This window comes from Lissotriton helveticus, chromosome 12 (assembly GCF_964261635.1).
Source record: "Lissotriton helveticus chromosome 12, aLisHel1.1, whole genome shotgun sequence".
NCBI lineage: Eukaryota > Metazoa > Chordata > Amphibia > Caudata > Salamandridae > Lissotriton > Lissotriton helveticus.
This window is the reverse complement of record NC_136073.1, coordinates 851,952,613-851,976,469: the sequence shown is the minus strand read 5'-3', so window position 1 is coordinate 851,976,469 and position 23,857 is coordinate 851,952,613. Positions and strand designations below refer to the sequence as shown.

Genomic DNA, 23,857 nt, shown 5'->3' with positions numbered 1-23,857 from the left:
CTTGGCGCTTCTCCTTGTTGACTTTGAAAAGGCCTTTGACACGGTGGACTGGGGGTATTTAAGGGATGTTCTGGAACGCATGGGTTTCGGCCTTCCCTTCCGCCGCCTTATCCAGGTTCTCTACCACAGCCCTAGAGCCTGTGTACTCGTCAACGGTGCGATTTCTGAACCATTCCCAATCCGGAGGGGCACCCGCCAGGGCTGCCCTCTCACCCTTCCTTTTCGCGCTGGAGCCCCTAGCGGCGCTAATTCGACAAGACTCCCTTATCCAGGGTTGGGTATGGGACCAGAGCCAAGTGGATAAAATTGCTCTATACGCGGACGACGTTTTGCTCTACTTGGCCGACCCGGAACATTCCGGCCCTAGATCTCTAGCAGCCTTGTTAATGTTATATGGACTTATAACGCGCACGGCTGCCCCAGCCAAGGGGCGTCCCGACGCCTTGTCGGAGTTTGAACAGGTCTCGGGTCTTCGTCTCAACCCGACGAAGTCTACCTTAGTCCCTCTTCAACCCACCCGGGCGTGCTTCGACTGGCAGGCGGTGATTCCTCTCCGGAAGCAATCATTCAAGTATCTAGGAGTGTGGGTGACCCTCCTGCCAGAGCTGGAATGGGCCCTCAATGTTGCCCCCCAGGTCTCCCGGATGAAAACCGATCTTAGGAACTGGCAGTCCCTTTCCCTTAACCCGCTGGGCAGGAGTGCCATTTTCAAAATGATGATCCTTCCCCGCTTTCTCTACATTCTGCAGAACACCTCGGTCCACCTTTCGAGCAGCTGGGTCAGGGAACTGGATGGCACACTTACCCGGTTTCTGTGGGGTGGCGGACGATCGTGGTTGTCCCTGTCCCATTGCCGGACTCCCCCCTTTGACAGCGGTATGGGAGTCACCAACCTCCACTTTTATTACTTAGCTACAAGACTCATTGTGATTCACGATTGGTTTGCGGGCGGCTGGTCCAACCCTGCTTATCGTGTAGAGCTTACTGTCCTAGACTTTGCGCAGCTTCAGTGCTACCTATACGGCTCCCCATTGCCACAAACCCTGCCCCCAATTACCAGGTCAGTGCTCATGGCCTGGCGCGCTGCCCTTCGCATGCTGACCTGGGACCGGAAGCTGACTAGACAGACGCCCCTTTGGCATGGCACCTAGTTGAGAGGTCTCATCCCTGGAGGGTTTCCGCCGTTGGGACTTGGTTGGGGTATCACAACTTGGGGACGTGTGGGTAGCGGACCAAATGCGCTCTTTTTCTGACCTACAGCACAGGCACGCTCTCCTACACTCCCAGTTCTACAAATATTTGCAACTCCGTCACGCCCTCCATATACACGTCCCAACCCACCTCCCTCCCGGAGTTTAGTCCTCTAGAAGCCCAAGTCATGATGGGTAACCTGGGGAGAGGGAGGGGGGTGTCCCGTATACATCGAGCTCTGATAAATAACTGTGCCACATCCCTGGACCAGCTTAGGGATTAGTGGGAGGGGTGGGTGGGCCCCTTGGACAAGGCAGACTGGCGCAATGCCCTTATGGCGCCCAAAACCCTCACCACATCTTCAAAGCTACGCCTGGTCCAGCTTTACTATCTCCACACGGCATACCTCACCCCAGCGCTTCTTTTCGAGCCGGCTTGAGAGCATCCCCGACCAGTGCACGCTGTGCTGATGCCCCAGCCGACTTCTATCACATGGTATGGCTGTGTCTGGCCTTAGATCTGTTCTGTGGGGAGGGGGGGGGGGAGAGGGGGGAAACGTGAGCTCACACGGGCCTTGGGATGGATGGTTCCCCATGACCCGAGGCACTTACTACTGGGAGTGTTCGATGGCCTGGATGGCTCCCGGGCAGACAAGCGCTTCCTGGGAACAGCGTTGGCAGTGGCGAAGAGAGACATAGCAGCTAGATGGTCCCAAGCTGAGGTGCCGGTACTGCAGAAGTGGAGGAGGGGTGTCGACTGGTGCGGGGTGCAGGAGGAGTCCCTCTGAGGCCTGGGGAGGCCCCGAGATGTTCAGCAAAGTGTGGGGCAAATGGTTTGGCCTGCTTCCATCTTGATGGGCCCTTGCCAGATATGTCAGTGTGATGTGAGGGGACTATTTCCTTACTCAGAAAAGACTAATATGAATTGTGTCGTCATCGGGGAGGGACGGGGTTTTTAACAGTGATGTGTGACTTGTTACCAATGAAATTTCTTGTACCAAAAACCTCAATAAAATTTGATTATCCCCAAAAAAAAAAAAATCGTACCAACTACTAAAACGTAATTACTTACCTGTCTTAGGTAGAGGCCCCAGTGGTGAACCTAGGAGTCCCGTACTGGATTACAAAAGTAACGAGAACCTACTTTACCTGTGCTTTGAATTTCCTTCCATTGGATAACATTTCTGGTTTTTCACTGAAAAGTTTGTGTCAACTTTTAAAATACCTTAATATTCTTTAAAAATAACTGCAATAACAAACTTTTTTACTAAACTGTTTTCAGTTTAGACCCCAGGACTGAATCTAGGATCCAGTCCTGAAGTTACAAAAGTAATCTATAAAGTAATCAGCGGCATTTATGTCGAAAAAGCCATTGAGCTCAATGTTAAATTGTGTTTAGAATTGTGTTGCCTACTGCAATTATTGTATCTATTGTGTTCACAAACTTTATTGCCTCTTTGCAAGGTAATTACACGAGTACTCAGAGTAAAGTATATTTTGATACCTGTTGGTTTAAAAAATAAAACCACTATAACTTTGGATATAAAAACAATTGGCCTAGAGTTCAGTTCTTGACTGTGTGAAACCTTTTGTTGACTGAGTGTGTACAACAAATGCTTTACACCGTCTACTGGTACTGCCTTACTGCTCGACCAAGCTACCACTTTGGAGAGTAAGGCCACACCTGGCTTTAACCTCCGTTATACTTCTGGGGTTTGTGGACTCTATACACACTGTACCTTATTCTGGTCTAGTATATATAGAGCCACTTTCTCACAGTGACAGGCAAATATTAATTAACCTGGTTTAGGTCGGTCCAAGGATACATCATGTGGCACCGAGGACAATAACATAAGGGTGTCCATTCCATCACCAGCAAAGCATTCTCTGGAAAACTTGGAGACTGAAGAAAGACCACAAAGGGCGAGGCCCTGTGGGCACTGCGGTCGAAGTGACTCTACGAAATATGTAAACCTTGATAGGCAAGAAGTGAAAACACGATTGAAATAATACCGATGAAGGGGGAGCTAATGAACATATCGAAAAAAGCACCATGATTATGTCGAACCAGAGCGCAGGCGCACACGTCCAAACCCGATGGCGGAAAGAAAACCAACAATGGAGTCAATGCCCATGCGCCTTATCACCGAACATATGGCTATGCGGTCTAATTTTAACCTTATTGGGCCAGAGGAGAGATACAGTACTATGGCTTAAAGACAACTTGAGGGGAAATCATAATTGTTTAATGTTTCCTGACAAAGTAAGAGAAGACTAAACAGCAAAAATACTTAAATACAGTAAGTGAATTAGCTTCTCCTGAAGAATATATTCCACGATTTATTCATCTCCACACTGTTCAGATATTAGTTAAAAAAAAAAAAGAGCCAGTGCAAATAGTTCAAAATCTTTTTATTGTAACAAACACTATATATTTTTTTAACTCTGAAGAATGTGTATTCGAGAAAAGAAAAATAAGTGTTTTTGTAGGATTTTCTCTTTTTTACAAAACAAAAACAAGGACATAACTTATTTACATGACGGAGGACCAAATTAAAGAAACCGATGAATAATTTCTCCAATTGGAGGCTTGGTCAATATAACTTTAAAAACAATTAAATTAGAATAGATAAGGGTGAGGGAGGGAAAAGTAAATAGGATCAGCTCCGCTGTGCTGCAGATGCCTGCATGGGTGGTGCGGTTAATGTACAGTAAAAATGCAGTTAAAAAAAGGTTAATCTATTCTGAATATTTTCTCTTTTCCTTGTCTGCCACAGAAAACAGTTTACAACTAAAAATATCGTCACACTTCCTAAAGGGGGAAAAGATTTCTTTGAAACTCCACTGCAGCCTTAACTTGCATCTCACATAGCATGCCAGATATGGAGTAAAGTTTTCTTTGCAGTTGCATTCGAAGTCACATCAACTACTAGTAGACCAAAAACCTCAATTGTTTTAGATTAAAAACATTACTTTGCAAAAATGTGTTTTTCACATCAATGAAGGGTCAAAATGACACCTCACCATGCTACACTTATTTAGGCTCTTCAGATTGCTGGACCTTAGGAGGAATTTGAATAAAAGGCTAGGCTATTTAAAACAATGGGATGCAAACTTAAATACATCCGTTTCTGGGAAAAGAAAACTGGTGGATTCAAAGTATAAAGGGAGCTTTCGTGTGTATTTTTAACGCGTTCTATACTCCTAGTTGAGACTGCAGACTTCATGAGTCTTACATGTTAAATTCCAGCTATTTTTAAGGTCAGGAGGGAGGAGAGGAGTGTGGCACTAGAGGGTTGAAGATGGACAAAACTCAGATCCACTAGATCTTACTGGAAACATCAGAGTTGCTCTGAGCTCCCAAAGTGGAATTCCACTTTAATAGATGCAAGTATGTATTTAAGGGCAAAAAGATAAGCATACAAGGGGGCTATTAAAACACTTTACTGAAAAGTGGACAGATCACAATTATAGTTCAGATCTCTCTATTTCAATAGCTTTAGGAAAAGGGGAACATGTTTACAACTTCGAGAATTCATACGGTTTGATTTAAAAAAAAAAAGTGTGCAATTCTCACCATCAATTGCATATGTCCCATAGGTTTAGATTCTAGTGCATTAAAAAAAGCCTCTTCACAAAGGAGTAAATTTATAGAATATCCCATTTGTATCTCAGCTACACCACTAACTAGTTACAGCTGTAGCAATATCTTGAGTTATAGTTGCAGTAGTTACTATGTAAAACAACTTTGTCACTGCTAACAAAGGCTGCAATGCCAAAGAAGCTAAGACTATGCTAGTACACAACAGCTATCACCTCACGTGGCTCTTAAGTGCTGCTTCCATAAGGCTGTAGGGAAGTGTTTTGGAACAGTTTTTAAGGAGGGGATGAACTCTCAGCAATGAGGATGTATATACACCCAAAGACTGAATCTATATATACAGTGTACAGCTGAAAACTGCACATCGGTGATAAACCTGTCAAGGCATTGCAAGAAATGAAATGGGTGCGAAAGCAATCCTGGGATCAAGGCAAATTACAATCAGAAGGAAGGAAGGAAAAACATACAAATTGTGCACATGAAGTGATCAATATGACTCAAAGGAAAAAAGGACAGACTAGGTCTAGCACATTCAAGTTCTGGTTTAATAAATACAACTAGAGTGCTGTAACATTAGGTGCTGGATTGCATGGTTCAATCAGACTGCAAATGAGCTGAGAGCAGCAGCAGAGGTTGGGTCAAGCTCTTAAGGGAATGACTGTCCATCCAAATGGAGTTTGGTCAGCAGTGGCTGTCCGACCAATGCTCATTAGTTATTCCCAATAGTTTCATGTCTAGTATACATGGGGGCAGAACCAGGCTGACTATAGTTGACAGGAGGGAACATCTGGTAAGTGGGTTCACAAAGCACAATTTAGTACTTGAACAAACTGACCACCCTTGAGTAATACTGTTCAAAATTACGGAATAAAATAATGATAATTAGGATAGAGGTTCTTTTCATTCAGAAGCTTGGAGAAAAGGGTCAAATGTAAGTTCTCCCAAACAGTAGTCCTGATTTGGCAATTCTGCCAATGTTTCTTAGACCTAAGATTCAAGTGAACACCTTGGACAGGAGGCTTGATAGTGAGGCTTTAGCACTCCTGGCCAATTTGCGTCTTTACTTTTAAGATCCCACAACCAGCTAGTAAAAGTAACTTTCAGATTGACGTCAGTTTCAGCATTGCGTGCAAAATAACAGGATTGCATGAGCAAAAGGAACCCCATCAGCTGAAAACCACATGAATTTAATAAGATGGGAATGGTGGAAGGAAAATGTTGTAAAATGTCTTCAAGAGGGTGAGAAAAATATTACAGAATAAACTGGTGCTTTGAATGAATGGCGCATACAGGCACAGCATAACTGGGATTTCCAATAATGTAAATCCCATGGCTCAATGACAATTAGCTTGAAAGAAAAAGGCAATGTTTTGATTTAGGCCATTAGGAGATTAGACAAAAGAATGAAGAATATTGAATAGGAGGCAGAGGATACAAGTCAAACCATTACAGGTCCCCTACACTAGGATAGGCTATGTGCAGTGTGCAGTGCCACAGAAAGCTGTAGAGGCCACCACTTACTAGTTTGTTCCATACTATTGACTGTACTGACCGCTTTACACTCAACTTCATTACAAACCTGATTAAACCCACCTGCCAGAAACTCAAAAAACACATTATGCTGTCAATTACAGAAATTTTAAATAACACAGAAGATGAAGATTGATTTATTGCAGAGCTTTCTTGTAGCTTTTGGTTTGGATAAGTGGAGAGCAGCTTTGAACTAGATTGGTTAGTAAATGTGCACAGAGTTTTAATGCCTCGAGCCTCAGGTTATACTGAAAGCAACGTGTCAGGGGAAAATGCATCGTTGAAATAAACCTGCATTTGGAGTTACCGAGGTAGATGGATGCAAACTAATTTTCTGCCGACACTCCTGAAATGACTGATTTCTCCCCCTTTGCTACCAAACATCCCTGGAAATGAAACCCATAAGAATTTGAAGGGCTAGTGCCCAGAAAGGCACACTGGAGCAGCAGCCTGGACTTTTTTTTTTTTAAGAATCCGCCTTGACACTGCCTCAACTATCAAATTGCCATTTTATTGCACTGTAAATTAACAGAGTGGCCCCTAACGCCTAAACAGTCTATCTGATAAACAGTTTCCCTCCAGATTTCTCTCAGCCACTATTTCACTCCCACCCTAAACTAGCCCCTAGTTTTCCAGGACACATTTCTCCCACACCCATAATCTGCTTCACTGTTTCTTCAATGCCTATGAAAAAGTAAACGTAATCTTAAATTCAGCTGGAATCAATTGGTATGCTTTGGCACAATCTCCGTTTTACTCCAGAGATTCACCCTTCCTCCCAGAGTTCACTTTCATGCAGCCCACTGCTCTGAAAGGGAGCTTCTAAACAAAAACCTGCCCGCTTGGGGGTATAACTAGAAACCAATTACCTTATGAAAGCACTCCAGCCTTTATTTTTCTTTTTAATTCCAATTCACGACCGAGTGCACGTCAATAGTGCAGCACCACACAGTCATTGTTTTTATCAAAATACGGTGTTGGAAGAATGTCAGCCAAGAGATGCAGTTTACTGTGAATCATCCATGTCCTCTACCCACTGGCCACACAAAAAAGTAGAAGACTGTGGCTTTGTTTTTAACAAACAACCTAAGTCTACCCGTGTCCTGTCCAGTCAACTACACTCCTCCAGTTGTCACCCAGAAAGCCCCAAAGCAAAATAAAATGCTCTGATGTATTGGTACCTGTGTTCCATGGGAGGGAAGAGCTTCATGACAAGCAGCAGATTGTTTGAAAATAAAAACTGGGAAAAGAAATAAAACACGGGACCGGTGTAGTAGTTGAACCTGGAGATCAAACAAAGGGAGAGGCAGAGAGGAATAAAGTCCCCACTCTGGTTTAAGAAGCACCAGAATAGTCAAGTCTTTCCACAGGCCTGTCCCACACTGTCTGGCAATCAGCAGGCAGACAGTAAGCCTTTCTCAAAGTTGCGTCTCTTGTGGGGGGGCCCTTCATCATCCTCATCAGAGGATGAGGAACTGTCCAGTGTTAAATCCACCACTTCGGCATTAGGCTTTCCGCTGTCTCCATTGCCGCTGGTGCTGCTGCTACTGCTACTGCTGCTGCCGCCACCGTTGGGATGGAGTACTTGTCCATTCACATCCATGGAACCTATTATAACGAAAAAGTTCAACATTTTTCTATTGATTGCTTTAATATTTTGATAGACAAACAGAGAATATGTTAGGACTGACCTGAGAATGGTTAAACTGCAATTCACTATTTACCAGACTTTAACAATTAGGATTAGACACACAGAAGAGAAACTGGAAAACGTCTGACAATGTTCCGTGTGACCCCCCCTCCTATTCTCTGACAAATGCTTGACCTTTCCTTTCCATTTATCTATGGATCCTCAAACTGATGTCTAAAGATTCATTTCCACTCGGAAACCAATTGGAAAATCAAGTAGAATGCACAGATTGAGGGAAATGCACTCTGAGACATGTCCATACACACCACAATGCAGTAGAATACGTGCAGTCGCATGAAGTCAAATAGAGCGACACAGACCACTGTTGAGGAGTGGGAATTTGACCTTGACTGGTGCAAGAGTGTGGAGTGGGTAGTATACCAGAGCAGGATTTGCCCCAAGAAATGGAAGGACTGGGGGGTTCAGCGCGCCAAAAGGGGGCACTGAAATTATGCAGGTTTGGCGGGAGAAGTGGGTCACTCCTATTAAGCTGCTTGGGGTCAACGTCTCGCACTAGGTAGTAGGCCATAAAAGAGCCATTCTTGGTGAATATACCCTTTGTTCTTGATGTAGTAGGCCTTTAATGCTATAAAAGACAGGCAATATTATTTTATTTATTTATTTTATTTATTTTGAAAGTTTTATATAGCGCGAACAAGATCTTTGCAGATAAAAGAGCGCTTCACAAAGGGAGGTGGAAGGGTGGGGAAACAGGGGAGCATAGTAGGAAGGCAGGTCAACAAGTTAATGTAAAAAAGTAGAACTATTACATATATTACAGGTATGAGGTAGCATGGCATAATTGGAATGTAGGTCATCAACAATGTAGATAATACAAAAATAGAACATAATACAGATATGAGGGAGCAGGAGCCTAAACATTTTAGACTAGTACAAATAACACATGTGGATAGGAATCGGACCGGTAATACTGATCTCATTGTATCTCAAACGTAATTGTTCAAGTGTATTTAGCCATAAGGATATTTTTGACTTCTTTCTTAAAAAGAAGAGTGGAGGAGATGAGTCTGGTTTCAGGAGGGAGTGTGTTCCAGATCCTAGGCACCATTCCTGAGAAGGAGCGTTTGTAAGTTTTTTCCTTTCGGAATCTTCAAGGTTTCAGCAGAAGATTGTTTGTACTTCTGGTGGTTCTGGAACCGCCGGAAATTGTCAGCTTATGGGTGAGGTAGCCGGGTGATTTCAGGTGTATAGCCTTGTGCGTCATGCAGGCAATTTTCAGGTGTATTCTTGCTTCGAGAGGCAGCCAGTTCAAGGATTTAAAGTCAGGGGAGATATGTGAATGTTTTTTAGATCCAGTGATGAGTCTTGCTGCTGCGTTTAGTGACGCTCTGAGGGGTGCAGTTGTAGTTAGGGGGAGGCCGCAGAGGGCCACGCTGCCGTAGTCTATGCGAGGGATGACTAGTGCTTGTACTGCGGTTTGGAAGTCTTTCGCTGGGAGGAAGGGTTTAAGTTTTCTGAAGGTATTTATTTGGAAGTTCGCCCCCTTAGTTGCCTTGCTGATATGCTGCTGCATGTTGAGGTTGGTGTCAAGTGTTATGCCTAACGATTTTGCTGAGTCCACGATGGTCGATTGGACATTGAGTGCTGTTAGGTGCTTAAGCTATGTTTGTGCGGAAGATATTTTCGTGGGGGGTGAGATTAGGAGGAACTCGGTTTTCATAGCATTGAGTTTTAAGTGGTTATCAGCCAGCCAAGATTGGGTGCTTCTGATCGTTGAGTTCAGACGCAAGATGTCTTTGGGGGTTGTAACTTGAGATATAGTTGAGTATCATCGGCGTACATGTGAAAGTGTACATTGGATGCTTGTAGCAGGGTGGTGAGAGGTTCCATAACTAGGTTGAACAGAGTAGGGGATAGGCAGGAACCTTGTGGGACACCTAGCAATACCGGTACTGGGGAGGATATCATGTTTTTGCTCTTGAATTTCTGAGACCGGTTGTGTAGAAAGGAAGTGAACCAACGAAGAACAGTCCCAGAGAGGCCCTCCCAGAGAGGCCCATTCTTGTGTTTAAGAGTTCGAGTAAGTTCTCATGTTTCACTGTGTCGAATGCTGAGGAGAGATCGAGGAGGATGAGGAGGCAGGTATCATTTTGATCTAGAATTTGGAGGGCGTCGTCAATTATGTGAGTCATGGCTGTTTCAGTGCTGTGCCCTGCTCGGAAGCCTGATTGATGAGGGTTGAGGAGATCAAACTGTTCTATGTGCTTTGTCAGTTGTAGTTGGACGCATTTTTCTAAAAGTTTGGCGAGAGTGGGAATGTTGGTAATCGGACGGTAGTTGTTTAGATCAGTGGGGTCGGCTGTTGGTTTCTTCAGTAGAGGTGTGACTTGACCAACTTTGAGGGAGTCAGGGATGGTTCCTTGCTGAAGTGAGCTATTGATAATTTTAGTCCACAGTGGGATGAGCAACGGGATTAAGTCTTTTACGGCGTTAGCAGGAAGAGGGTCAGTGAGGTGATTGGATGGTTTTAGGGTGCTAAGTATTCTGTCAATTTCTTCTTCAGAGTAGGTGTCAAAGGCTGACCATGTCGCATTGTTTTTTAGTTTATTGGGTGTTATGCAATTGGGTAATGAGTAAAGGCTTGCGTCATTGAGGAGGTCGCTCGTTATATTGTCAGTTTTTTTGTTAAAGAAAGCCGCGAAATCTTCACAGGAAGGAGTAGTGCTCATAATGTCGACAGCTGGGGGTTGTTCCTTAGATTGAGATCGTATTAGCTCGAACAGTTTACTTGGACGGTTTTTTGCTTGGTCTAGCTGGAGTCTGAAGAACTCTGACTTTGAGCGTTTTATTTTCCTGAAGTATGCGTTTCTCTTTTTCCTCAGAGTTTTTAGGTGCAGTGTCGAGGGCGCTGATCTCCAGGTGCGCTCTGCCGTTCGCATAGCCAGTCTGTCATCATTGAGACTCCCGTTGTACCACGGGTTGGATATCTTGGTGGATACTCTTTTCAGTTGCATTGGAGCAGCCTCATTGATTATTGAGGCCATTGAATTCATTATGAGTTCATTTCCTGTACATGCTGTATGAGGAGTACTGTTTCAATAAAAAGTTTTTTTGTTTTTTTAAGGGAGAACTGAAAACACTGTTGAAAAAGAAACTCATCTGCTCCAGATAATCTTTTTTCTACAAAAATGGATCAGACTACACACAGGAGTGAACAACTTCTCACAGAAGTAACAGGGTGGTAAAGGCAAGACACCTACTAATTTTATTTAAAAAATATTGAATAGTATGGTGATTTTAAAGTCCCTCTACTAACAGGAAAAAAAAAAAATATATATATATATATATAAATAAAAAAAGAACACAGAGGCCCAGTTCCGGATTCGTGGCAGTTTAATTTGAAAGACCAGCAGCACAAATTACTCCATTTTCCCTACGCGTTTCGGCGCTCCTGCGCCTTGGTCACGAGTGGAGATATGCAAAGTGCTTACGTGCATGCTTTTAAAACAACATTTGGTCACGTGACTGATTGATACTACAACTCCCATAGTGCAATAAAAAGTCATAATGTATTTGGAAGTCCGTATTTCAAACATAGTGCTTACTTACGTCTTTACTGCACTGGCATTTGATTTTGAGTCCAAATGGAAGATCAGCACGTGAAAGCTCCTCTAGGCTTAATGCTGGCGTAATGCATACAATTTTTACGAGTGTCCTCCAAACCTGCCTCTTCTCCGGACCGATCAGCACAGGATGTTATCCTTGCCAAATCCCTTCCATGCGCACACACGTTTGCTTTCATTAGCCATCCATTGGTAGGTGTGCATGCACGAGTGGGTCATGCTCCTTATTTAAGTCCACACACAGTCCTCCGAGCCAGGAGCCCCCAACCCTTCAGGGCGGCCTCTTAAAAATGGGCACGGAGAAGCCCATCAATCACAAGAAAAGAACACAGAGGCCCAGTTCCGGATTCGTGGCAGTTTAATTTGAAAGACCAGCAGCACAAATTACTCCATTTTCCCTACGCGTTTCAGCGCTCCTGCGCCTTGGTCACGAGTGGAGATATGCAAAGTGCTTAAGTGCATGCTTTTAAAACAACATTTGGTCACGTGACTGATTGATACTACAACTCCCATAGTGCAATAAAAAGTCATAATGTATTCGGAAGTCCGGATTTCAAACATAGTGCTTACTTACAATGTCTTTACTGCACTGGCATTTGATTTTGAGTCCAAATGGAAGATCAGCACGTGAAAGCTCCTCTAGGCTTAATGCTGAAACTGCCACGAATCCGGAACTGGGCCTCTGTGTTCTTTTCTTGTGATTGATGGGCTTCTCCGTGCCCATTTTTAAGAGGCCGCCCTGAAGGGTTGGGGGCTCCTGGCTCGGAGGACTGTGTGTGGACTTAAATAAGGAGCATGACCCACTCGTGTATGCACACCTTCCAATGGATGGCTAATGAAAGCAAACGTGTGTGCGCATGGAAGGGATTTGGCAAGGATAACATCCTGTGCTGATCGGTCCGGAGAAGAGGCAGGTTTGGAGGACACTCGTAAAAATTGTATGCATTACGCCAGCATTAAGCCTAGAGGAGCTTTCACGTGCTGATCTTCCATTTGGACTCAAAATCAAATGCCAGTGCAGTAAAGACATTGTAAGTAAGCACTATGTTTGAAATACGGACTTCCGAATACATTATGACTTTTTATTGCACTATGGAAGTTGTAGTATCAATCAGTCAGGTGACCAAATGTTTTAAAAGCATGCACGTAAGCACTTTGCATATCTCCACTCGTGACCAAGGCGCAGGAGCGCCGAAACGCGTAGGGAAAATGGAGTAATTTGTGCTGCTGGTCTTTCAAATTAAACTGCCACGAATCCGGAACTGGGCCTCTGTGTTCTTTTCTTGTGATTGATGGGCTTCTCCGTGCCCATTTTTAAGAGGCCGCCCTGAAGGGTTGGGGGCTCCTGGCTCGGAGGACTGTGTGTGGACTTAAATAAGGAGCATGACCCACTCGTGCATGCACACCTTCCAATGGATGGCTAATGAAAGCAAACGTGTGTGCGCATGGAAGGGATTTGGCAAGGATAACATCCTGTGCTGATCGGTCCGGAGAAGAGGCAGGTTTGGAGGACACTCGTAAAAATTGTATGCATTACGCCAGCATTAAGCCTAGAGGAGCTTTCACGTGCTGATCTTCCATTTGGACTCAAAATCAAATGCCAGTGCAGTAAAGACATTGTAAGTAAGCACTATGTTTGAAATACGGACTTCCGAATACATTATGACTTTTTATTGCACTATGGAAGTTGTAGTATCAATCAGTCAGGTGACCAAATGTTTTAAAAGCATGCACGTAAGCACTTTGCATATCTCCACTCGTGACCAAGGCGCAGGAGCGCCGAAACGCGTAGGGAAAATGGAGTAATTTGTGCTGCTGGTCTTTCAAATTAAACTGCCACGAATCCGGAACTGGGCCTCTGTGTTCTTTTCTTGTGATTGATGGGCTTCTCCGTGCCCATTTTTAAGAGGCCGCCCTGAAGGGTTGGGGGCTCCTGGCTCGGAGGACTGTGTGTGGAGATATATATATATATATATATATATATATATATATATATATATATATATATATATATATATATATATATATATATATATATATATATATTCACTGAAAAAACCATAGGTTATAGACCATATATAGTTAGGAATTAGCATTTACAAAACCTTGAAAATTCACTGAAAAAACCATAGGTTATAGACCATATATAGTTAGGAATTAGCATTTAAAAAACCTTATTTTACTCACACAAAACCATTGAAATTCCATATATAGTTAGTTGCACTAACTATATATTGCGCACCCGCAATCCACTGCTGATGATGTCACATATTACATCATTCATGACATGGTCAGTGACATCACTGATGACATCACTGATGACATCTCAAATGACATCACTGATGACATCACTGATGACAACATCCAGTGACTATGTTTCTGTAAAGTTAAAATATGTCTTACATATTGAAGAATGAGTGGATGTATAAGTGTCTGGACGAAGGATTTAGTAGGTGCATGACTGAATGTATGAGTGAGTGATTAAATGTGTCTCACTGAGTGCATGGGTTAGTGACTAAACTGTCTTAATTTGTGCATCATTATGTCTGTTGTTCTGTAAACTGCTGCATGTGTTGATCAGTAGCTATATGAGTAACTATATGGGTTATTGATTGATTGCCCAAGTATTTGCATGGGAGACTGAGTGTGTGTGTGGCTGGATGGGAGGTGTGTGACTCTGTACAGATCAATGTGTACTTGTATCAATGATTGTATAAGAGAGTAAGTATGTGTTAGTATATGGTTGAAAACGTAAGGTGCTCTATGTTTAACTGTATAGAGTAGAAAATGGAAGTGTGATTGATTCTTTACAGGACTGACTAGGTGTGTGAGTAACTCCATGGATGAGTGGCAGAGTGTGAGTGTCTGTATAGGTGTATGAGTGCATATGATTGTGTTGTAAACATGAGTGATTGTATGTATGAATGATTGTATGGGTGAATGAGTGAATGTGTGTGTAGACGTAGGAATCAGTGAGTACGTATGTAGTAACTAGTATTGGTGTGTCAATGGTTTCAAAAATTATACTCTGTTTTTAACACTGGGTGAAACAGAGGTTATATTAAAATGTGAGGAGATGCATTGTATTGTCACATGAATGATATCATCAGTGATGTGATCATTGATGTCAAGTGAGATGTCATCAGTGATGTCATTTGAGATGTCATCAGTGATGTCATCAGTGATGTCACTGACCATGTCATGAATGATGTAATATGTGACATCATCAGCAGTGGATTGCGGGTGCGCAATATATAGTTAGTGCAACTAACTATATATGGAATTTCAATGGTTTTGTGTGAGTAAAATAAGGTTTTTTAAATGCTAATTCCTAACTATATATGGTCTATAACCTATGGTTTTTTCAGTGAATTTTCAAGGTTTTGTAAATGCTAATTCCTAACTATATATGGTCTATAACCTATGGTTTTTTCAGTGAATTTCAATGGTTTTTTAATAGCAAATATCATAAGCTGTCGAATGTCAAGTACGTGGTAAGAATTTTTTTTTCGTGTTTATGCACACTGATCTGCTTTGATTGCTGCCCCCCACCCCTCATTTCTATTAGGAGTACTCTCTCTTTGCAGATAGTGAAGGGTAGTTAACGCAGCCCTTTCCCCCTTTGTAATCCGTCGTGCCTGCTTCTCTCTCCATTTGATTGATTGTTCTCTTTGGTTCATTCTCTATTTACAAACAAGCACAGAGTCGCAATACTCTGTTTAGTCTTTGCAGATAGCGAAAAATCGTGTAAAAAAACAAAAGGAATCGAGCAAAATCAGTAGGCCACTAATGGGATCTCTTTTGACCTCGCTAAAATAGAAACATTAGGAACAACCTGTTGAAAATAGCAATGCGTATGTATATAAGCGGCGTTCATTTGTGTTCACAGTACCCCTTGTTGATTGTTTCAATCGAGCATTGAATTGTTCGAAGTTAATTCTCTTAACGATCTTCTCTACCTGCAAACGAGGAAGAATAGGAATATTCTATCTCCCTTTGCAGATAGTGAAGGGTAGGTAACGCAAGCCTTTAACACGTCGTACCTATTTCATTCCTCATTGATTGATTGATTGTCCGAACATTGACTGTTTGGGAATTAGTTCTTTTTGGAGGTATTCCCTGTTTGCAAATAAACGTAGGAAAATCTTTGCAAGTAGTGAAAGGGTACGTAATGCGGACCGTTCTCCCCCGTTGTAATCTGTCATGCCTATCTACTCCCCACTGATTGATGCACCTTTTTCACCCGGACCATTTACTAGAGATACGTCATCTGGCCCGACCAGAGAGCACCCCTAGTGAAAAGGACATATGCAATAATAACGAAGTGATCACTGTATCCTGTTAACAGAAACTTTACCATGAAACAACCTGGAAAGAAAAAAATAGGAAAACGAAAATCAGTAGGCCACTGATGAACATGAACTTTTATTAAACAACGAACAAAGAAACGATAACATAACGTAATGATAAAACCTATTAATGTCCTAGAAACAAGAAAACGTTAAAATATGCCAGTGGTGAGAGACCAGAAAAACAGTAAGAGAAACCAAATCACCCCTCGCTGTCCCACCGCCTGCCACGCCAAAAAAATCGATAGACTAGGGAAAATGCAAGTCAGTAGAACATCCACCCCCACTCTGGAAACTTCCAAGGTGGGGCAGGGTTCCGGCTACGCCCAGCCGGGAGCAGCCCATATAAGGCAGGTCCTGCTGCCACGCCTCGGCCAGGAGATCCTAACGTAGGGTGTAGCCGGAGGAGAGGCCGAGACCAGCGGGACCCGGCCAGGGGATTGCCTTTACAACGCTGAACAGTTGCAGGGGGGGGGAATGTCTCCTCGACCCTCCCCTCTCTCTCCCAGTCCGGCCGCGGTGGCCCTTGAGAGTTGCAGGTAGTCCCGCCACATGCTCTTCCGGTCCGACCACCAACGGTCGGGGGGCCGAGGCCGACGGGATCCGGCTGCAGCCGATAAACCAAGAAACCCGTTCATGGGGCCAGAGCCAGGGGCGTCCGGCCGACATCCACCGGAAGCCCGGCCCGAAGACGGACGGGACACTTCTTTCTTTTATAATGGCTGCGACAACACTGGAGGGGGATGTCTTGCACATGCCTCCGACCCCCCCCTCGTCCTCATCGCCTGGTCCGGCCATAACAAATCTCAAGCGAGACGCCGTGGGGTGCACTGGGAGGGAGAGACGGTGCGAACAGGCCTCTCCCGCCTCCCCAGGTGGAGGCTTCCCAGCTGCACCCTCAGCGCTCCAGGCGGTGGCATCCTAACAACTACAGTGCTGCACAGTTTCGGAACGACCTAGATAACGGTTCTTCCACTGTGGCCATGCTGCAACGTCTCGCCCGGCAGGGTGGAGCCCGTCCGCTCATGTGACCCCGCGATCGCCGGTAGCTGCCGAACTCTCAAAATGGCGGTCGACCTGGCAAGAGCGGGCCCAACATAAAGAAATGGCCCGGTCACTGGTTGACTCCACCACCGTAGTCCTCCACGACCTTGAAGATTCTAGAGGAGCCGCGGGAGTCTCCGACCCCCGATGGGGAATGACTGCCATGATCGCCCGTGGAGTGACGAAACTGTATCCGCGGGACGTCGGCGCTCCCATGCTGGCGCCAGCCTCACTTTGAATTACTACAATCCTGCAGACCTTACTTCCGGTGAAAGCACAGTGTGACCCGGTAGGAAAAATTATTGCACCCCCTCCCCTTTTTGACTGATAGTTCAAACCACCGATCCTTTCCTTTGCCCTTTTAACGGAACTTTGGACTGCCTCCCCCTCTTTTACATTTTCTAGAGAAAACAAAACATTAACCACTACATTAGCATAGCAGTTGACACCAGAACTGTTTTCAAATTGAAAACCAACAACATCTTCAACAGAATCCTTTTTGTTTCTGCTGTGACCCTGCTACAGCACAGGCATTGTCCCCAGCAGTAATTCTGCAATGCCGGTAAGAATAGCTGTGGTGCCTACTGGACTCACTCACCCCCGCGGCGCCCCACGCCGTTTTTTGCTGGGCGGCAACTTACTAGACATCACTTTCGTGCCATCTAGATTTCAGCGCGTTCTGCTGCCTTGGAACTATTCGCACAACAGACCGCTACTGACAAGAATATTTCATTATTGGTGCTGTCAATTTCAATAAATCTATTGGATAATTAAAAAGAAATTGCCACGGTCTCTTCGTTGTTTAAATGTTTTTACTGTTTTTGTTTTGTTGTATATATTTATATGTTATTAAAGTTTTATATTCCTACTACTTTGTTGGAGTGCTATATATTTTTAATGTGACACATAATTGTAAAAACTTTGATGTACAAAGAGTCATTCCTGGAATCTTCCGCTTCAGGCTCGGTCCCCTCCCCAATCACAATACAGGATGGTTTTCAGATAGTAGGAACGCGTGTGCTGTGACGGATCACATCGGGTGTGGGCCTTGATCTACTATAACTCCTTTGAAGAGGGGTGATTCTTTACAGCTGGGGCCATAAACTACATCTGCAGGGCTAGCTGATAGCCTAGGACCGGCCTGGACATTCGGACACAGAGGAAGAGGAGTGTCAGAGGGTGCGGTAGTGAATAGGGCGAAAGGGAGGTGTCGGGCGGGCACAGAGTGTGATTCTCAGGGAAGAGCAGCGCAGATGGGGGAAGGTTTATTGCCCATGCATAAGACAGAGAGCGGTGGTGACCAGTGCCTGGGGGAGATGCTTACGAGGGTGAGGAGCCATGCTACGAATCGACAGCGTGCAGAGAGTGGGTCTGGTCAAGACATCTAAAATGGCTGCCGTGCACGACAAAAGTGTGGCATTTCAAAAAAGGCAAGATGGCGCAGACAATGTTTTTCAACACTTCCTCATTTCCTTCGAATCGAACGTTAACAGACGTTGGGGCATATTACCAAAGTTAAGCGATATTTATCGCTAACGATGCTTACCAACCAATTTTTTACCACTAAGCATCGTCAGAAATTATCGAAGATAAACCTTACTATTATCAAGGTTTATCGCAAATGCGATAATAAACGGCCGCAATGCATGAATATCGCTAAAAACTCAGCGATATTCATGCATTACCGAGCTAATACTCTTAGCCATGTTATCCACCTCCCATTGGATAACATGGCTAAGAACTGCTCAGGGCAGGTGTTACTTTTTGGAGATATTCGCGCTTAGCGCGAATATCTCCAAAAGTTGGTAATAGGAGATAGATATCTTGCATGTTGTAATGCAAGTTATTGTGGTATATGGAACTCATACCATAATCTCTCAGGAAAGCAGAAACTGATCCTTTTGGGACCGCCTAAAAAGGCCTAGGGGGTGAGGAGTACTCTACTTTGCCCCCTTTTCACGTTCCGAACTATTTTATTTTACTCTCTTCTGTAATTACACAAAATACCAGCGATAAGATGCATCGGAGACACACAGTGAGAGAAAGGAGGCCGGAGATGAAGAAGACATGTCAAATACACATTGGAGATAATATAGTGGCAGAAGGGAAGTAAATATGAGTAAACTTACCATGTAACATAAAAATGTTGCACTCTATACTATAAGTCTCATTTTATACTACAATCACTTCGCTACAACCTCATAAATTAAAAATAAAAATAAATAATGTCTCAAACAATTTTTGATTTCTAAATATAAATTTATTCTTCAGAATTTTCTAAATTTGAAACAACTAGTAACATGTCCTCATCAGTAATTTCCTCTTCAATCATCTCATCTGGAATCTCCTCATTAAAAGTCTGCAATGATGATTCTTGTAACTCTATGGTCTCCAAACACTCGATAAATTCGCCATCAAGAGATTGATCAAAAAAATCATTCAAGTCATCTCCTCCTTCCGACAATATTTCATTATTGGTGCTGTCCATTTCAATCAATGTAGTGGAATCATTCAAGTCATCTCCTCGTGACAATATTTCATTATTGGTGCTCTCAATTTCAATCAATGTAGTGGAATCATTCAAGTCATCTCCTCCTTGTGACAATATTTCATTATTGGTGCTGTCCATTTCAATCAATCTAATGGAATCATACAAGCCATCTCCTCCTTGTGACAATATTTCATTATTGGTGCTCTCAATTTCAATCAATGTAGTGGAATCATTCAAGTCATCTCCTTGTGACAATATTTCATTCTTGGTGCTGTCCATTTCAATCAATCTAATGGAATCATACAAGTCATGTCCTCCTTGTGACAATATTTCATTATTGGTGCTCTCAATTTCAATCAATGTAGTGGACAATTCAAAAGAAATTGCCACGGTCTCTTCATTGTGAGCCATTTTATTTTGAAATTGCTTGCTGTAAATTGCAGAAAAAAATAATCACTTTCATTTATCGTTTTTAGTAATACATAATATAAAACTAACTTCATCAAGTATTTAGTATAACAGAAGGACTGCAAATAAATAACAGAAAACATTTTTCAAATTATCTTCAAGTGTACAACATAGTTCCCCTTACAAATTAACAACTCACCTTTTTAAAAGTAGCAGAAGTGTTAGTACTGTGTAAATCAAACACCAGAAATTCACCACCAAAAATTCCTCACAAATGTACCTCAGACAGTAGTATCACAAAATGGCTGTGGTTTCCTCTCATTTGACATATATACATAACCAATTAACTTTCATCACACACAAATACAAAACCAAAGTAACATTTTAATTGGTTCTAAATTTCAACACTTTCAAATGTGTTTTCCCCATGCAATTTTCCATAGGACATTTACATACGTCTACAGCCTGAATGGCTGAACGGAATTACACCAAACTTGGCAAAATGGTACATCAAACCTAAGAGGTCAGGAAGGATCTACTATGCCCCCTTATGGTCATTTCCCCCTTCGCTTTGGCCTCCTCTTGTCTCTCAATCCTACCGAGGGACAAGATGGCGGCCGCTACGGACTGTTTGGAATGTTGACAGACGCCGGAGAACCAATCAGCTTCGCAAAGCTCCGTAACGCGAAAAGTACGCGAAGCGGAGCGCTGTTACAGATATATATCTTTTTTTCAACGTTAATTTCTCAAAATCCACTGGAGCACATATATTGAGACCTAGCAAAGGCACATCGGGCTACCAGTCCCTAATATTTTGCCAAGTTTCGTGCAAATCCATTCAGCCGTTCGATTATTATTATTTTGTTTTTTTTTTGCCCCGCGGGGCCCTTTTAAAACCTCCACATCAAACCTAGGGGGTCAGCGAGGATCTACTATGCCCCCTTATAGTTATTTCCCCCTTTGTTTTGACCTCCTCTTGTCTCTCGATCCTACCGAGAGACAAGATGGCGGCCGCTACGGACTGTTTGGAATGTTGACAGACGCCGGAGAACCAATCAGCTTCGCTTCACAAAGCTCCGTTGCGCGAAAAGTCCGCGAACCAGAGCGCTAACCGGTCCGCTGTTACAGATATATATCTTTTTTTAAACGTTAATTTCTCAAAATCCACTGGAGCACATATATTGAGACCTACAAAAGGCACATCGGGCTACCAGTCCCTACAATTTTGCCAAGTTTCGTGCAAATCCATTCAGCCGTTCGGGCTAAAAGTGAGGCCAACCGCCCTATGGAAAACTCAATGTTAAAAACACGTTTTGGGACCCCCCTTTTTTCTCGGCCCCCACTGGACGAACCCCCCCCAAATTTTCAAGGGCTGCTCAGAAACAAAATGTGCCATTTTCCTGAAAATTTCAGCCGATTCCGTCCACAAACGCCAAAGTTATTAGACATAGAATTTTCAAAAAACCCATAGAGAAAAAATCCTAACTATATATACCTACTGGCGACCGCCAGTAGGTAATATATATATATATATATATATATATATATATATATATATATATATATACACACACACACACACACACACACACACACACACACACACACACACACACACACACACACACAGACAGAAAAAGTTGATTTTATAAGTAGTATGGGTGCTTTACATTACAAAACACTTGTATGTTCTGCGTAACTGGATATGTTCATTACGACACTTAGTTGTAAGACATGTAAAGCACTCAAGTGTCTAGAATGACAATGTCCCTAATATGCAAAACCAGAAACAAATTAATGCTGTCAAAAGATGGACGCATTGCAAGATGGACGCATTTTAGGACATTTCCACTTTAAACCAGTTATCTGCCATTGATTCGGGCCAGCGCCTGCCATCCTGCGCTTATATTCCACCTTTACATACCCAGCCTACAGTCGGCTGTTCCCCATCAACTGCAGTCCTCCTCAGTGTGCTGTGTCCATTGGTGCCTCAGGTCTGGGCGGCGGTCTGGTGGTGGGAGAGTAAGGCCTGCAGTACGGCTGGCAGTCTTAATGGTACTGGATGCCCGGATGCCGCAAGGTCAGTGGATCGTGGAGGTGGTCCTGGCGCAGCGGTGAGGTGGAGTTCTGCCCCTGTTGATTGGGTACTACAGGGCCCAGAGAACTCTGGAGACAGCCCTCCTGCTTTAGTCCTGGGGTGAGACGCATTGTGCGGCTGGTGTCAGTGCTCAGGGGGGGCTTCTTCGCTGCAGATCCAGACACCGCCTACGACCCGTTCACCCAGCTATACTACCTTCTGCTTGGAGCCCCGATTGCAGTGCCGACAGCCACCGCCTAGTGGACTCCGTGTGGCAACTGAGGCCTGATCCCGATGGGGAGCTGCGGTCTTGAGGTGTTGTTTGCCCCTCCACCCTACTCATCTGCTCTGGGCCTGAGGTACAGTGTGCCGGAGATCGAGCGCCGAGGCTGGTGCTGCATCTCTCCTCGTGTGGGGACTGGAGTCATGAGGGGCAGCAGACTTTCAGCCTCCTGCGAAACTGCTGGGACCCTGTGCTTTCCTTTTTTGTCACGCCCAGCTCCGGAGACTGAATCTGTGCCAGTTGAGGGAGACCGCCAGCGGAGGCCTGTCCGCACCCTGGTCAAGGCGCCACGCGCTGCACAGGTGGTGCGGTCACTAAGGAGGAGTGGGGGGGGGGGGGGGGGAGGAAGAGACCCACAAAGGGGATCTCCACACAGTGCCAGCTGGGACCGACCGGAAACTGGGGCTGGAGTGGAACATGGCCCGGTCTCCCTGCCTACCTTCCAGATCGGCTGTCGCGCCTTGGGCTTGAGCCCAAAGTGCTTGTTAGTAGTACCTCGTGATATGGAGCTCTTTGGACCAGGGCAAGAGACCGGTTGACTTGCCACAGTTGCCTGCTGAGGTGCTGCTGTGGGATAGGTCTTGTACCGGTTCCCTTGCCGTGTCCTCTCCTGGGGCTGCGCCAAAGGTGGGTGGAGGCGTGTGGCTTCCTGGGGGCAGCCCAGCTCTCTTATACAGTGAACCAGTGTACTGTGTGCGCCCTCCTTTATTGAAGACTTGCCATAATAATCCATTGAGTATACACAACCTTATTGTGCTTCTCCCACATCCATGATCACTGAGGACTCCTGGAACTCTGCTTAATGATCCTTGGTGATTGACTCCTGGCTCCCTCCATCGCCATGCTCGGTTCGTGACTTGCTGGACCCTTCATGAGGTGTGACCTGGAGAGCTCCCGCTGCTATGGGGGACCCGAGATGCGGACATTGTTTACCCTCTTACTTCTTTCACGTGACAGCCATGGGCAAGAATAAAGCCGCCAGTTCCACTGCTACGCAGATACAGATGGACCAATACACCACTGGCCCTGCTAATGACCCTTCTGGCCCTCCAGACTTATCTCCACCGACCCCCTTTGAGTGACCTTACGGTCATTCTACAGACCATTCAGACATTGCAGGTTATGGTGGAGCAGAGGGTTGGCAAGGTTAAGATGGATGTGGCCTTGCTACATCAAGTTCTCCGCAACGCTACTGCCTGAATCACGGAGGCTGAATCTTGGCTATTCACGATTGAGGACGAAGTCTCCTCTCTTAAATCCCAGGTGTACCACGTTGCTAGCTCGCACGTCAGAGCTCTATAGACGCACTGAGGATGCAGAAAATCATTCTCGGCGTAATAACATTTGCATAATTGGAGTCCCTGAGAATGTGGAGGATGCTGGGCCCCAACAGCTGGCAGAGCTTTTGAAACTCTGGATTAAACTCTGGATGCCCACTGACTATTTGTCCACTTGGTTTGCGGTTGGAAGGGCCCATCGAGCCTTAACACCTAGACCACCTCCTGGTGACCCACTCAGACCTATATTAGCTTGCATCCTCAATTATAGAGACAGGAATGTGATTCTCAGGGAGGCCAGGCTTCATTCTGACCTCCGCTGCAGAGACACTA

General features: G+C 44.4%; 1 protein-coding gene across 3 annotated transcripts in view; it reads right to left on the bottom strand.

Moving 5' to 3' along the window:
• Window positions 1-3,585: 3,585 nt before the first annotated feature.
• PIAS4 (protein inhibitor of activated STAT 4) overlaps window positions 3,586-23,857 on the bottom strand; it is a 155,070-nt gene continuing 134,798 nt past the window's right edge. For all 3 annotated transcript variants that reach the window (XM_078670093.1, XM_078670096.1, XM_078670095.1), the window contains exon 11: window positions 3,586-7,929. In XM_078670093.1, the coding sequence (XP_078526219.1) occupies window positions 7,715-7,929 (215 nt within the window). In that variant the 3' untranslated portion in view covers window positions 3,586-7,714. The remainder of the gene's footprint in view (window positions 7,930-23,857) is intronic.